The 16,586-nt window shown below is 59.3% G+C and overlaps 1 protein-coding gene across 3 annotated transcripts; it reads right to left on the reverse strand.

Annotated features, from left to right (window-relative positions):
• Nucleotides 1-1,363: 1,363 nt before the first annotated feature.
• Nucleotides 1,364-15,300, reverse strand: RAB5C (RAB5C, member RAS oncogene family). 3 transcript variants are annotated; one of them, XM_083808788.1, is made up of 6 exons: nucleotides 15,179-15,300; nucleotides 5,462-5,705; nucleotides 4,222-4,373; nucleotides 3,790-3,912; nucleotides 2,929-3,022; nucleotides 1,364-2,525 (listed from the first exon to the last, which is right to left on the reverse strand). In XM_083808788.1, the coding sequence occupies exons 2-6, from the start codon at nucleotides 5,625-5,627 to the stop codon at nucleotides 2,410-2,412; spliced, it is 651 nt and encodes a 216-aa protein (XP_083664914.1). In that variant the 5' UTR covers nucleotides 5,628-5,705; nucleotides 15,179-15,300; the 3' UTR covers nucleotides 1,364-2,409. The 3 variants fall into 3 exon arrangements, with proteins under 3 accessions (XP_083664914.1, XP_083664915.1, XP_083664916.1); XM_083808789.1 differs by lacking the exon at nucleotides 15,179-15,300 and adding an exon at nucleotides 12,392-12,522; XM_083808790.1 differs by lacking the exon at nucleotides 15,179-15,300 and adding an exon at nucleotides 6,085-6,406.
• Between the last annotated feature and the right edge of the window lie 1,286 nt (nucleotides 15,301-16,586).

Below are 16,586 nucleotides of genomic sequence, written 5' to 3' on the forward strand. Positions count from 1 at the left end.
CCCAAGAGGCATGGAAGGAGCCAGAAATGAAGCCCCATCAACCAAGAAGGCTCGTGCAGGAAGCCAGCAGATGGCAACAGCACCTTGCTTTGTGTTCACAGAACTGTCAGAGGTGGGAGTGGGGAAGCTCTTGCCCAGCAGGTCCTGCTTTGGGGGAATCCAGCAGCACAGGTACAAACCACGCTGAAAGCAGTGGGATCTCAGACATCCCCCGACAGTCCTGAGCTCCTCCAGCAGACGAGCAGCCAGGCTCCAGCACAGGGGATGGAAACAAGCAGCACCCGAGGCAGCAGGTGAGAGTCCCGTTTGTGGTTTTCAGAGCCCGCACACTGCAGGCAGCCTCAGCCCCGGCCACGCATTAGGAACCTGGTCACTGCACTGCTCCAGACCTTTCCCCGTTGCGCAGATGATGGGCTGCAGTCTCCCACCCAAGAAGCTTTTAAGGAAATCCAGCAGGAGCAGAGCGTGCCAAGACCTCGGACACGGGATGAAGCCCACGGTTGTGGCTGCTTGCACAGAACATTTGCAGCTACCCAGCAGAGCTCTCCCAGCCCCAAGGCTGCAAGCCGAGGGCAGGTCCTGCCCAGGGACGTCAGGCAATTGACTGTAGCTGTGCTTCCTCAGAGCTTCTGCTGCACGAACACACCCCACTGACAGCAGCAGCAGGCTCAAGCACAGGCACAGCACAGTCTTTGTACTCCCGCAAGCACTTGGCCCAGCCAGCCAAGCAGAGCTGCAAGGGGAAGGTCTGTTTGTCCAAGCTGTTCATCTCCCCTGGCTCTGATGATCAAGCGCACACAGCAGCAACAGGACAGAACATCTTCCAATGCCACCCTCCTCTGTAGAGGGAGACATTTGCCCACTAACATTGAGCACACTCACCCTAAGCTTGGCCCTTGTCCAGGTATGATGTAAGCTCTGAATTCATCTGCCTACTGCTCCCCTCAACCTCTTCCCACCTTGTGCTGTAGTCACCCTCACAGCATTAGGTGAGGAACAGCTCTCACTGTTTACCTGAAGCTTCCTTGTACGCTGCTGCCCAGAGTACCACAAGCACACTGAACCACCTCCAACCTCCTCAGTAGCAGCAGCAAAGACCTCTCTGCAACTCCATGCAGGCATTCCTGCCTCGAGAGCTGGAAATTTGGACTGGAAGAGAAAGAAGTTTGGACTTGACAAAAGCGGCACACACCGCCCCATGCAGGGGAGGAAGGCCACACGTCCCTTACAGAGCTGTGCCTGGCTGCGGAGCTGGGTGTCAGGCACCCCACGAGAAGCCTAGCCCACCTCAGCCTCCAGCACAGATGTTCTGGTCCACTCCCCTTCTGGCTTGGTCGAGAAACATGAACATTGTTGACCGTGGTAGGTTTATAAAAATTTTCTTTTAATCACACGAAACTGAAGTTTGTGATGAAGACTAGGTTGACAGTTCCTCTTAAATACCAGTATGCATAAGACATTGCATTAGGCACTAGGCAGCAGCCAACATCAGTTAGAGTCTGGCAACAGAAGCCATTTTAATACCTCCCTTCATACTGTGTGGAATTACAGGCTTTCGCAATACAGAGTTCCCACTGACAGGTTAGCTGAGGTTTCCCCCACCCCACCTCTGTACATCAGTAAACCATGTGTATTCACACTAGAGTAGGGTTAACGTTAGTGGCATCACAACCATCAAAAAAAAGGACAAATTTTCTATACAAGATTCTTGCAAAAGTTGCAATAGGATTAGTGCATTACGACAGAACCAGAGATAGAAAAGAGTTGGCATGCTAGAGTCCAACACAAATAAAGACAACAGGCAGCTAGTTGTATGTACTATATTGACAAGATACTGATTGGTTACATGAAGAAACATACAATACAAAATACAGAAGAAACCAGTTTTGCTTCCCTCTGCCCCACCCCAAAATACTCATAATTGATTTGGTCAATAAGTGGCCGAAGAGCCAGAGTTTGTCACTCTAATGCTACAGTTTAGTGGTTGTTCTAGGCATATCGTACTGGTGTTAGCCTTAGCTTTTACACGTGGGTAATTTTAACCAAGGTTTGTCTAGTCTCAATATCCCTTTGTTTCCAATAGTGAACTACAGTACTGTGGGACCTGGGTGCTGCTGGCCCTCACCCGTGGGAAGGGATGAGCTGGCTGGGCAGACACCAGGTCGTGCATCCACCACCACCAGGAAGAGGGAAGAGAAGTTCATATATTAAAAAAGTGACTTAAGACTTAGAATTTAATTAGTATTTGTACAGAAAGGTGCAGGTGGAAGAACTCCCCTCCAGCCTATGATCAGAAAGGGATGGAGAAATCACAGCAGCCACCAGCAGCAGCCGCTCTACGGTAAGTGCGATTGTTAGCATGGATTCCAGTCACGTCCTTCAAGGGCTCCGGCGGGTGGGATCGGCTGCTCAATTGCTGCAGCACTGGCTCCTGCTGGGCTGACTGCTCTCCTGAAGGTCCACCACCCGATTCCTGCCCGGACCACCCGGAGCGTTCTGGGGTTCATTTTTTGGCAGTTTCTTGGCTAGAAAGAAACAAGACATTAATAAGCTCCTCTATAAAGCGAGATCTCCTCCCCCGCTGTAGACCACCAGCTGGGCTCAGCCTGCTTTGGACAAGCCTCTGCCTCTTAGGAAGTCTGGGACTGGACACTGCTGGCAGCACAAGCACATTAAACAAACCCACTTTTAGTTTTAGCTGTCAGTTCTGCTCCACCCTTATTCACTACAGACAAATGCAGAGAGAAACAGGGCAAAGGCTCCAAGCACTCAGGACTGCCCGAGTGACCGTACATGAAAGCCTAGCAAACTGGTCACGTCCTCCAGTAAGAGCCTCCAGAACCCGGCTGACCCAGGAGCTCCCGTGGTTGCCGGGGGGCTGCTGGTGCTCAGAGCTACCGCAGGCATCTTTTCCACGCAAACCGTTACCTATTGCCATGAAGATTTCGTTCACATTCATCGCTGTCTTCGCCGACGTCTCCATGAACAGCAAGCTGTTGTCATCTGCATATGTTTGTGCATCCTAGAAACAATCACATCAGAGTGATAAAGGCAGCCTGCCAGGAGGAGGCCCGAGCAGGCCTCACACAATTCACTTGTTGGCAAACTGAACGCTGAAGGCAGCCTCTGCCCCAGGCCACGCATTCCCACCCCAGCCCCGAGCCCTGCCTGGCCAGGACAGCTGGGAGACGCGCACCACTGACCAGTCAGCACAGCTGGTGTCCCCCCAGCAGAGCCAGGGCACAGCAGCGCAGGCTGTTTGTGGACACAGCACGTCTCGAGCACCAAAGCACCTTGTACTTTGGTTGGCTGGGAGCGCAACGCACACCATAATGCACTGCAAGCAGTCCTGTGCAGAGGTCTGTGAGATAAGAGCTCCTATCAGGAAGTCTGCCTCAGACAATCTGAGCTAAGAGCTTAAGTGATGACTAGAAAACAAGCTTCAGGTGTCTTTTAGGTGAGGAACACCATTTCGTCCGGTGCTGTCTTCAGCAATGTGTAAGCAAGGCAGCAGCAGGGACCGAAAACACAAGCTTGTGTCCTACAGCCCTTCATAATTCATCAATTCATCATAATTGTTACCAACGAGAGCTCCAAGGGCTATGCAAGTGCCTGGAGAAGGCAAGCTAAAATTCCCTTCCGAGGCAATCGTGGGGGTTCTCAGTGGCATGAATTTCAAATTTCATCACATCCCTCAAAGCACTTTGGACACAGACACCAAACCCCCAGTTGATGAAAAAGGTGCCTTCCTGACCACTCAGGTAGCAACCGAACCAGATTCCCACTTACCTGGAAGTCCACAGCTCTCTTGGTAGCAAGGTCTGCCTTATTTCCTGCTAGTGCAATTACGATATTGGGGCTAGCCTGCCTCTGCAACTCTTTCACCCAGTTCTTGGCTCGTACAAATGTGTCCTGGAAGCAAACAGGAGGCAGTCAGGAAGGGCAGCCTCTTATTAATGCAGAGTGGAGATATGTTTAGAACAAGCCTTTCCTGTAAGAAGCATTCTGCCTCTACAGCACTTTGTAGCAGGATCCTTTATCAGCTCAGACAGCCTTGGTCAGAACCCAGGAAGAGGCTGTTAGTTTTCAAGACACTCAGTACCTGCAGGCTAGCATTGCCAGGGACCCTAAACCCAACACCCCCAGGGGGCCAAGAAGCATCAGGTACAGACGTAGACGCCTCATCCCAATAAACAGGCAGGGCCCCGGTGCAGTACTCACTGTGTTAGTGATGTCGTAGACGACAATGGCTGCCTGGGCACCCCGGTAGTACATGGGCGCCAGGCTGTGATACCGTTCTTGCCCTGCCGTATCCCAGATTTCAAACTTCACCGTCGTGTCATCCAGACAGACCGTCTGCGTTAGGAAGGCAGCTGAAAGAGAAGGGCTGCGTTTGCCTCGCCTCCAGCCGGAGAGCCCCTGCGGCTCCGAGCAGTTCTGCTTTTGCACGGGAGCTGGCAGAAGCCCCAGGCAGGCCAGCGCCGCGCCTCTCACCGTGGAAGTTGCAGCTCCGCTGAATTATCGAGCTACTTGCACGCAGGAACCCCAGAGCCGCCGAGCGGCGAGCTGCCAACAGGAAGGTGGCTCCGAGAGCCCAGCAAGCAGCAGCCAGCTGAGCAGCAGTGCTGCTCCTCCTTCCCCAGCAGCCAGCACGCAGGTCACACAGTGCTGCTCCAAAATCCCCAGGAGTAGCTTCAGAGAGCAGCCCCCGCCAAAGCCCTGAAGTCAGCCCAGTTCCAGGGCGCTCCCCAGTTTAGAAACTGGTCATTTTCTTGTTCCAGTAAGCATAATGCCACGCTGTCATCCCAGTTGTTTTCATCCCAGTTGTAACACAACCAGGCTCAGATACGGATTGAAGTACAACAGCAGACTGCCCACACGGCCCTCTGCAGCAGAGCTTTAAGCTCTGCTTGCCCATAAGCTATACTTGTAGCTGTAGTTACCCCCACATGGGTTACTACAGGGTTACTACAGACTGAGCCTTCTCATTGCACACCTCCCCACCTCACTGCCCAGGGAGCTGGGTGCTGCCTGACCTTTCACTGGTGGCACCGCGCTAATGATTTTAAGCTGAAGAACTACTAGACCTGAAAGAGCTGGGGAATTAGTTTACAGTATCAGGCTACAAACCACCCTGAAAACCCAGCTCCTCATCTGAAAACGCAATTAAGGGCTATAAACCAAGCTGAAGGCCTCGGTTCTAATTAGGAGTAGGAATTCAAGTGCTGGGAGTAAAGACACCTCAGAGGCAGAGCACTCGTGGTTGCCATAGCGCTATTCTCTAATGCGCTGATCTTCACACTACCGAACTGCAGACCAAGAGTTAAAGTTACTAGCTCCTCGACTATTTATAGCAGGAAAAAAAAGCAGACTGAAGTAGCCGTTAATACTTCTGATACCCCTGGGCTGCATGAGTGGGGCCAGCAGCTCGTAACCGCGGCCATTCGGAGCGGGCACTCACCTCCAATCGTGCTCTCCTGGTACTCGTGGAACTGCCCCTTCACGAAGCGCAGAACGAGGCTGGATTTCCCCACTGCCGATTCTCCTAAGAGAACAAGTTTGAACTGGCAGATTTTGTTCCCGGCGGCTGGTCCATTCGGTCGAGCAGCTCCACCTCGACCTGCCATTGCGGTCTAAGTGCAGGAGTGCCAAGAGTTAAGGATGCTGCAGGTCACGCGCTGGATCCACCCGGAGGCAGGTTGCAACTGGAAGAGGAGCTCAGGGTTAGTGCCACGCTCGGGGAGCAGCCCTGCCAGCTCCAGAGGGTGGTTTTGACCTGCAACCACCATCAGCACGGGCAGCTGCTGGCTCCTTCCCCCCATGGAAGGTTATCGGCTGCAGGCACCGCAGCACATCGGGTAGTTTCTGTCCGCCAGCAGCTCCTGCAGCAGGATCTGAAGTTGTCTGAGCCCCCTCGGAGCAGGGATACGGTAACACAGCCCTTCCTCCCCACTGCGCCCGCTGCGATGTGCCACACACCTTGCTAGGGCGAGGCAAGCAGCGACCAGCCAGGATGCCAGCCGGCTTATTAGAGCTTTATCTATTAGAACAATTACTCAGTTCATGGAGGGAACTGCAGCTGACCTTTAACTCCTTCCTCCTCTCCCAGGCTCACAAGATAGCAGCTCCAGACCATCAACGCAGAGGACTTCAGAAGCTCCACGGAAGCCGTAAGGGGAAGCAGTGCTGGCTGTCAGCCCTCCAGCTCACAGGTTTCTATATTCAGTGTTAGCTCAAAGGCCCTGACTGTTACTTAAAGGCCCGTAGCTATTAAACGCTGCCTCCGAGAGCGGTCCTAAGGCAGCCTCGAGGTGGTGCACAAGATGCCTGCCACAGAGGGGCTGTGACAGCAGCCGTGCTCTGGGCACAGGCTGCACGCACAGGCAGAAAGCAGCTACTCCCATCGCTACTGCAGGCGGGTCCTTATCGCCAAACGAAGTCTAGACAGCTTTATCAGAGTGCAGGGGCAACACCTACACGCGATGCAACAGCACCAAGGCTCCGGCGCTGCGCAGGAGCACAGCGGCGGTGCAAGCAGCAGCCAGGCTGGCGTGCAGCCGGTTCACCTCCGTGCCCCCCTCCCCCGGGCATTTCACTGCTCTCAGCTGTTATCTGCTCACAGCTGAGGACAGGAATACTCCGGGAGCGCACGGCGACATGGATTCAGGCAGGTTTCCTGTACCCATCACTACTCCCACTTCCTGTCATTGACAAAATGCTGCAACTGATTGCATCTGCTCCGTATCACCGCCTTCCTTCAGCTCCCAGAGCCCAAGCTTCTTGTCAAAGACAACTGCAAAAAAAAAAAGCCCCTGAAAGACAATTCCTCCTCTCGTCAAGTCCTGAGCACGTCCCCAAGGAAACGCTTTCTACGCCTAGAGCGAATTTAGCCAGCAAATACCGGACTCCTGTGAACAGGAAGCTTAGAGCAAGTTAAACTGGGACTGAACTGGAAGCGTCCCCTGCAAACCAGGCTGACCAAAGAGCAGACACCGAGTTTCAAGTGCCTGCTCTCAGAGCAAACCCCGTGGGGCTGGGACTGCCAAGAGGCCGCTTGAACTGTGTCTCGAGTTTCAGCTCAGTCCCACAGCCTGACAGGCAGCCTCGAGCCAGCAAATTCAGCCGGAGAGCTCAACCTGGGGGAGGGGGGGGCAGCCCAGCTCCGCAGCCTCCAAACAGGAGCGCTGCAGAATGCCACGGCTTACGGAGACGTTCGACACGAAGCTGCTTTGATCAGGCAGGCAAGCCAGAAGCCCGCTGCTGCACCAGCCCCATCCACCGGAGAGAGGAGATGGGAAAGAAGCCTCGAGGAGCAGCCCTGAGTGCGGCGAGACGTTTGAGAGGCCGAGCCACGAGGCCATTGATTGGGGCGGCCCGTCCAGCCCTGTGGTTGAGGCAGCGAAGACGCTTATCACCGAGCATCAGGAAGTCCAGTCGTACTTTCGAGCGCAACAGCTGCGGAACGCTCCAACGTTTAAGTCCTGCAGATACTTTTTAGAGCACCGCCGAGTCAGGTTTCACTCGCCGGCTACGAAACGTGAAAGAACGAACGCGTTCCCTCGCAAGGCACGAGACGGATTTAAAGCGACGAGCTAGCACCCTGCTTCCAGCAACGCGGTGCCAACGGCTTAACGTGCCCAGGGGAGGACAGGGCTGATCTGCATCGCCCGGTGCTCGCTGGATGAGGAGGAGCTGTCAGACCTACCTGCAGCTTAAGAAGAGTCAAACCATCCGGAGGCACGGCTTATTCCGAGTCCGCATGCCTGAGATGCTGCGACAGGCCATCAGCACATTTGCTTTTGTAAACGCTTTCTTTTTATTATCCCATTTGTCTGAGGAGTGCTGTTATGCCCTTATATAAAAGGATTACCATAATGAAAAGGGTCATTAAGCGCAGAGCGGTTCATTAGGAACAGAAAGGAGCAGGGCTCCTGATAAACCAGGCACGCCACGAGCACCTCTGGCAGGCAGCAGCTGGTGGTACCAGCACTCCCAGTGGCACCAGTGCGCCCAGCGGGGCTGGGACCCGCCGCAGAACAGCGCCAAGCGGGTCAGAGCTGGGTCCCTGCAAGGAACCCAACCCCTCGTCCACCGAAGGACGAATGTGTTTGGACAGGATGGGAAAGCCTGATAGGAAGCAAAAAGGAGCTGTGTGTTGCGTTTTGCTGGACGGCGAGGAAGCAGCGGGGGCCAGGAGCTGCTCGGGGAGCACCCAGGGCCGGGGGGGGCACACCAGAAACCCTCTGCCTGCACCCACCCGAGGAAGTTTCCGCCTTCCGCAGCTCCTCCTCAGCCTCACGGCCACGAAGGAACGGCTTTCGCTTGTTTAACCTTGCGCTCGTTTCCCAGGGCGGCCCGTCAGCAGGCATGTGAGCTCCGTCACCCTTCCAGCCCAGCCCACGGCACACTGAGAGCCACGTGAGCCATGCATCGGCTGAGCTCTGACCTCCCGAAACACGATCGGGGTGATTCCCGGAGCAAAACAAGGAAACGAGTCTCGGCGTGACCTACATCCCACAGGCCTCACTCCGTTTCGCCGTCTGGTTGCGCGACGTGAACTCCAACGGAGTTGAGCAACCACGTCTGCACCCGGCCCACCGCGGAGAGCTGCTGACCGGAGCAAACAGCCGGGCAGTTGGAACCTGGGAGCACCTCGTCACCACCTAAAGATGGTTTCAAGCCTGCCTGTACAATTACATGGCTTCACACCCCCCTGAAAAGCTGCCAGATCATCCAGACGCACTTCAGGTGACCCTAACTGCACTGAGGGTCTCGGGCTAAGGACATACCTGAGCAGGCTGAGCCTCTCGGCACCTCTGCCGATGCCCACAGGCAGCGGAAGGGATTGAAGCGAGAGCCTACCGGAGCTGCAGGCAGCAAGAACTCTCCATTATTGCAGGCTGTTGGGCTCCTTTTGCTAACGCCAACATCTCCGAGGATTTCTCTGTTCCTGTCAGAAGCGCGACTCGACTGCTGAACGCAGCAATACCAGGCGGCTCGACTAAGAAAAGCCTGGGTGCGGGCTGGCTCAGCCCACACCCATCGGTGACTGCTTGGGAAGCAGGGAGGCTTCGTTCGACGCGGGGCCATCGCCTCTGCTGCCCCTTCCAGCCATCCCGCAGAGCGGGCAGCCCGCGCTCTTCCTGCTCCGAGGACAGCGGCGGCGGCACCCAGACCACAGCCCGAGCAGACCAAAACCACCGCAGCAACGCTCCGCCAGCGAGCTGCAGCTTCAGCTCCCAGCCCACGAAGCCAGGACAATAAGGGTCTGATGCTCACGGAGCCAAGACTCACGGGTCTCCTTTTCAGCCTTTCTTTTAGCTTTTCTCGCAGCTGATGAAGCTGAGCAGCTTTAATATCACGAGACCCCTCACGAGAAGGAATGTGCTTCGGTTCAGCTGCCCTGCCGGGCTCCGCATCAATACAGAAGCGCCGAGCTTCCTACTGCAGGCTCCTGGAGCAGTCCGTGCGAGGCTGTGTGCTCCAAAGACAGGTTTCCACACCTGGTGCTCTCCAGCAACCAAGGACTCCAGGTCTGCAGTTCCTCCTCCTGCTGTTTCTGCTCCCCAACGCCTCTCCCGTTTGTCAGGATTTGCTGTAAGGGCTTGAGTATTGAATTCAAGCCCTGCCAAGTCAATAAGGCCGCGGATATTGAATTCAGAATCTGACCGCCCTGAATGAGAACGCTCACGCCAGCACCGCTGCCCTCCCAGCCCACCCAAGGGCAGGAGCACGCCCCAGAGCTGTTGGGATGCTCAAGATCAGCACGAGACTTAACTTCACCCAGCCAGCCCCGTACGAGAACCCCGGTCTCTACAGGACAACTGTAATCACACCCCCCGCTAACCCCTGCGTGAGCATCACTTCACGAGGCTCCCCATCACTGGCAATCCGCGAGTTTGAGGTGCCAGGAGGCACAGAACCCGATTTTTGCCACGTTCACCCAGCAGCAAAGGCTGCGCAGAAAGCCGGCGGTATTTGGAGGCTGTTCTGAAGAACCTCGCTACCCGAGGACTGCTTCTGCTCCGCAAGAAACGCTTCACTGGGGATTTGTTGGCTTAGGCTCAAAAGACTCGAGACAAAAACCCCAGTGAAATATTTATCTTGTTAAATAGCTGACAGCATTACATGAATTCCTTGGCAGAGGGAGCCCGGAAGGTGCCGAGAGCTTTTTTGCTTCACCTGCCGCTGAAGGAGCGGGCAGCTCCGCCAGCAGGAGCCTCCTGCCCCCGTCCACCACAGCCGGGCCACTTCGAGGACCCAGATCCACGGGCCAGGAGCAGCAGGGTGGGGGGGGGACCTACCAGGCCGCCAGGAGGACTCCACCGCCCCGATTAGCTGAACACGCACCCTTTTCAACACGTTAATGCCGACCTAATTACACTAATAAATAAGAGCGGTCTTCAAAAGCCTTGCTGCGTGAGGGCGGCACCGCAGAGAAGCGGCGAGAGATCCGAAACCAGAGCCAGCCCTCCCGAAAGAGCCAGGAAACGGCGAGTACAGCCCTCAGCCCCGTTAAAGCCAGCCCCGTTTTAACATTTCAGCTTTCAACAGCCAGCACGCACTTCCCTCCACGCACAAGGAACGGCCTCTTGCCCAGCGGGGCCGTAATCTAGAGCCTCGGTAACAGCTCCGAATTGGGGAACCAGCCGCGGCAGCTGGCAGGAGCTGCGCTGCAGCCCAAAAAATGCAGATTCGGACCCAAAGCAGCCTGGACAGCGACTGCAGGTCCATTCCCAGGGCTGTTCCGCCACCAGGAGTTAAAGCCGTGACTTCTCCGCAGTCTCTTCCCTGAGCACCGCAAAGACTTAAGCACGTTCGTTTTAGCTTGGATGTGATTCGGGTTTATATAGGAGAAGTTCAGACATTTCTGTCGCTATCCGCAGCCCCGAAGAGGCCCAGCGAGCCTGTGACCCCGGCCCCTTTCCACGCACGCATCCGTTTCCTGACGCCCGCGGGGCTGCAGCTCCCCAGGCGGCCCCAGCAGCCCGCCGGTTTTCAGAAACGATTTCAGCACCCGGGATTTCAAGGCCGCCAGCCCGCAGCTCCCACCCCACCCGGCACGGACGCCGAGCTCGCAGCACGATGCCACGATGCCAGCCGCAGCCCAGCCGCCTCCGAAGCCCCGTTAAAGCCTTTCCGGCACAAAACCAAAGGCAGCTCCGGGCCTGGCTCTCTGGCCTTTTGTTCCTGTTTTAATTAATGAGGCTTTTCCCAGGTGAGCTCCTCTTCACCCAAGCGACTCAGCCTCTATCCCCAACGGCAACCGGTCCTCGTCTCAGCTCTGGGAGCTGAGCAACGCCTCCAGGATCTCCCTGGATTTTTGGGGGGCTTCAGACAGCGGAGCCACGCGTGCTCCTGTCAGTCCCTGCGCAGAGCGCACCGAATATCCCGCAGGGGCAAAGCGCGAGCGGACTTCAGCTGCGATTCTCGCCTTCAAGCCGCCTCAAACACATTTAACATCCCCGACCAGGCACCGAAGCTGCTCCAGACAAATCTTAACTCTTAATCCTTCCATCCCTGAGCCCGCAGCACCGCCAGGCAGTTCATTCCTGCAGCACGAGAGCCCAGGAGTGCTCAGGTCCACACCTGCAGTCCCTCGAGCCCCCTCGTAGCCGGTTTAACCCCTTCAGAAGGGCGCCCTAGGCTGAAGTAATTCTTCCCCAGGAGTTCCTGAGGACACCTAACGAGGTGAGGAGACATTGCGCCCGCCGGTGCGTCCCTCCAGCCGCAGGTTTCAGTGCTCCCCGGTGAATTAGTGCCAGCAGGGAGAGTTGTCACCACGCTGGCGCCGCAGGGAAGTTCCCTGCCTAATCCCGCGGGGGTTTGAGTTCTGTGGAACAGCTTCAGAGCCGCAGCCGGGGCCCTGGGGGATCACCGGAGAACCCGGCAGCTAGGGCAGGCTGAGGGGTTGTGCTCCCGCCCCTCCTTTGGGGCTGGGAAAGAGGCGGGGGTGAGGTTTGAGCTCGTGGGGTGACCGGGGGCACCTCACACCCGCGTGAGTAAACTCACCAGGGCAGCGCGAGGGGAGAGCCCGGAGCACAAACCTGCGGTCCCGCTTCGGTCGGGCTCTTCTCAGGCCAGCTGCGGGGACGAGGCGCTCGAAAGATGCTCAGAAGGGAGCAGAGCGAGAGGGGGCAGCCTCCTGCCGAGCGTCAGGAAGGCAGAAATTGCAGCGAAACTCTTCCGAGAGCTGCGTGCATCGCTCTCATCTCACAGAAGCTTCTCCCTAGCTGTGCGGGGCGAAGCCTCCACATCCCAGGTACCAACACACCCCGCGCCCCGCGTCACCTCCCTCCCGGAGCTCCTGCCTGCTTCCATTTGTTCCCGGCACCACAAAAACTCAGTCCTGCTTCACAGGAGCTGATGCGCTGCAATTAAAGATACTCACAAGCACGGCCTAGATCAACTCAAAGTAGAGCCACGCGTTTCTAACCCTCCAGGCAAGGCTCTCGTACCTCCCGCGCTCGGCGCGGCCTCGAAAGGCTTGGCTCGAATTTGACCACGAGTGCAGCAAAACAAGCCTCCAGACAGCACCTGCTCTGCAAACGAGACAACAAGCTCGTTAACGCAGGGCAGAAAACTGCCATCCTCGCTGCGACAGGGCCGGTGACCTTCACACTATCTCTTCCAGGCCGCGCAGAGACCTCCTGCCTCCCGCAGTTCCTTATTTGGAGCGCCACCAAAGGAAAGCAAACACGAAAACCGGCGTTTTCTTATCTGTTTGCGTAGGGCTGCTCCGGCAGCTCGTTCCCGTGCTTCGGGGGGAGGCAAGCCTCCATTTTGGGGTCAGACGGAGCGGTTTTCATCCCCACGCTGTCGCTCCCAGCGAGGCCCGCTCTTCCCGGCTAGCGGGCTGGAACGTTTCCCGCGGCGTTACTTCGCCGGCTTCACAGGACTTGCTCAAGAGGGCTTCAAACTTCGTATCCCAAGGGAAGAAGAGAGCTGACGCCGCCATCCCTGCCTTCTGCGCTCTTTTAGGCACGCCGACCCAAACGCTCGAGGCTACACCCACCCCGCCAGAAGCGTTCCCGTTCCGTTTCCTGCTGGCATCCTGCCCCCGGCCCTTCCAGGGGGATGCCACCGGCTCCCAGCAGCTCCAGGGCAGGGCCCAGAGCAGCTCGAGGGCTGCCCCCTCTTTTAGGGGCGCCAGAAGTGGACGTGAAGCAGACCGTTACGCTGCCCACCACCACCACTCCTCACCCCGAGGCTCGGCCCCGGCGTGAGAACACCACTCAGTTCTGCTCCGGCACTGCCCAGTCCGTCACTGGTTTCGCCGTCACGGCACCGACCCAAAGCCGGTTCGAGCAGACAACGTTTGGTTTCGCTGCGCTCCCGGCCACGCGAGGAGCTGGCCGTCCCCCTCTGCTGCTCTCCAACTTCGACCCCTCTCCACAAAGTCCCCTTTTACCTTGCTCCCTCACCTCACAGGGCGTCAGAGCCCACCCAACCAGCCCGGGTCCCTTACCCTAAAAAGGGGACAGTCAGAATTAGCCCGTGGCACCTTAGAGGGAAAGGCTGCCTCCAGGAAGATGGTGCGGAAGCGCTGTCTGGGCAGCCTGCGAGACCCAAGGCAAGTCTGCGGGATTTCAGCCCCCAGCAGCAGTCCCTGAGCAGAGCACAGCCTCTCCCGGCCTTCCAGGCCCGCCACCCCGAGCTCCTCGCCCTCCTCCACCGCAGCTTTCCCCCTTACCGGCCAGCAGAACGAAAAAAAACGGACCAGAAACCCTTTTAGAGTCAAGGCAGGGGCGAGCGTCAAGGGGATATTCCCAGAGAGCTCACTCAGCACTGCAACGCCGCGCCCATGTGAACCAGAAACCCCTCTTTTGGTCTCACCAAGCTGCACCTTTAGGTCCTGCCTTTAGATCAGGCTCAGTTGTCATCACAGAATACAAAGCAGAACTCATATCACGCCGTAAGCGGGGCGGCTCAAGGGTTTGGAGACCCAGCACACGTAAAACTAAGAATAGGAGACGGGAGTTTTTCCCCCGTAAGACTTCCAACAGCACCCCCGGTGCCCTCTTCCCTCTAATTCCCCTCACGCGTTCGGAAGCCATCGAGGGCAGGGCTGCAGCAGCCATGCGAAGCAGCGAGTTAAAGGGCAGCGGGGAGCAGGGCAGCACCGGGTTTGCGTCCGGGCAGACCAGGGAGGAGCTGGCGTCAAGGGGGGGCAGCACTCAGGGCTGCCAGGGCTCCCCCCGGCATTGCCGGGGGCAACGCTCGAGCAGCACCCCCGGGGACTTCACGAGCCTGCTGCTCCCCCCCCCCCCCGCACCCACACGGTCGGCCTCGTAGGGTCTCGGAGAATCCTGAAGGAACCATCTGGGGTTGGAAAAGCCCTCCGAGGCCCTCAGGTCCGACCACCCGCCGTCTACCAACATCACCGCTAAGCCACGTCCCTAAGCACTGGGTCCAACCTTTTAGCCCGCAGCAGGGGAGGCCTCGGGGTGCAGGGGGGGAGCAGCCTGGCCACAGCCCCACACCTGGGGGGGGGGGCCGGGATCCCCCTCCAGGGACCCTACAAATGGCCCTACACCTGAGCACAGCTGGGATCCCTCCCAGGGACCCCACACACGGCCCCACACCTGAATCCCTTCCCACGGACCCCACCCAGCTTCCTGATGAGCGCTGCCCCCACACCGCACCGAGCCCCGCGGAGCCCCCCACCCCCAGGGGGTGCAGGCTCAGCCCTCACGGGGCCCTGCTCAGCACCGCCCCCCCCCCACCCCGAGCCCAGCACCCCGCAGGGGCCGCCCCTTCCCCAGACCCCTTCCAAGCCCCGAAGGCCCACCGCCACAGCCCAGCGGCACGCCACAGACACCAGCACGGGGCAGCTCGCCGCCGCCCCAATCACGGCGAAAACACCAATTAATGACAGCCGGCACCGGGGGCACCGGGGGCTGACCCCCGACCCCCCCCCCCCCCGGAGCCGGGTGGAACCACCTGGGGCCGAGCCCGAGCCCGACCCCCAGCCCCCCCCCCTCAGGCCTCCCCCAGCCCCGCGGCGCCCCCCGAGCCCCGGCGCCTCCCCCCCCGCCGCCGGGCCCCCCGGGAACCGGGCCCGTTTGAGGCAGCCGCAGCCCAGAGAGGAGTTGGGGAACGGCCCGGGGCTGTCGGGGCCAGGCAGGAGCCCCCCCGGAGCTCCCCCCAGGCCCGCCCCGGCCCCGCCGCCACTCACCGCCCGCAGCGCCGCTCCCCGCCGCGGCTGCGTCTCGCAGGCCCCGGCCCTCACTTCCGCCTTTACCCGTTCCGCTTCCGGATCCGCCCACCCCTTCCGCTCCCGGCCCGCAGGGTATTGGTAGAGACGGCTGTCAATCATCCCCCTCCCTCCTCTCTAGGTCACCGCCCACCTCCCCGCCCAGCGGGGCGCGCCCCTGTCACGGGAGTGCGGGCGGCGTGACGTCACGGCGCGTCCCTCGCGGGGGATGATGGGAGTTGTAGTCCTCTTGGGGGGGGTTCCCGGTAAAGGAGGGGCTCCCGGGGAGACGGGAGCGGCGGGGGGGGGGAGCTGGGCAGAGCCTGGCTCAGGGGAGACCCCGGTGCAGGGGGGGAGCCTGTTGCATGGGGGGGGCGGCTGGGGACCCCATGGAGGGGGACCCCGGTTTGGGGGGGGATCCCGGTGCATGGGGGCACCTGGGGACCCCGGTGCATGGGGGGCCCCGGTTTGTGGGGGACCCCGGTACAGGGGGGGGACAAGCTGGGGACCCCAGTGTAGGGGGGGCCCGGTTTGAGGGAGACCCCCGTTTGTGGGGTATCCCAGTGCATAGGGGACCCCGGTGCATGAGGGGGGAGAGGTTGGGGACCCCGGTTGGGGGGGGGGGGGGGACCCCGGTTTGGGGGGGGGATCCCGGTGCACGGGGGAGCCTGCTGCATGAGGGGGGGGGCACCTGGGGACCCCGGTTTTTGGGGACCCCGATTTGTGGGGGACCCCGCTGCACCGGGGACCCCCGAGCATGGGGGCTGTGGCTCCCTCACGTCCCCGCTGCCCCCCCCCAGGGCTGTGCCCCCCTGCCCACCTTGGGGGGCTGCGGTCCCCTCCCGCAGCGAAGTGCCCCGGAGCTGTAAAAATAGAGCTTTTATTTCCCGTTTGTGCTTTTTTTTTCGTGGGGGGGGGTGGAGGGGGGGCACGGGTAGGAGAGGTCATGCCCGGGGTGGGGGTGAGGGTGGGGGGAGCACCCTTGGGGGGAAAAAAAATAAGGGACAGAAACCACGGAGGGGTGACACCGCACGGCTGCCATCCCGGGGGGGGGTCCCCAGCCCGGAGATCCCCCCCCCGAGAGCTGGGGCCCCCCCCTTGAGCACCGAACCCCCCCCGGCAGAGCCCCCGGGGGTTCCCCGGGCAGCAGCCGGTGCCGGGCACCGGGCACGGGAGGGATGCGCGGCCCCGGGGCGGGCTTGGGGGGGGTGGGGGGCCGACGGGGGGGGGAGGCGGATTTTTTTTAAAAAAAAAGCCCTCTTGGGCAAAAAAAGTATCAAAAGCGGTATCAAAATCCCTGTGTTTGAGGGGGGGTCCCCGGCGGGGTAAGGCTGGGGGGGGGGAGCCGGACCGGAGCCGGTGACCGGGGTGGGGGCCGCTCCCGGCCGTC

This window comes from Anser anser (genome assembly GCF_964211835.1).
Source record: "Anser anser genome assembly, chromosome: 23".
Taxonomy (NCBI): domain Eukaryota; kingdom Metazoa; phylum Chordata; class Aves; order Anseriformes; family Anatidae; genus Anser; species Anser anser.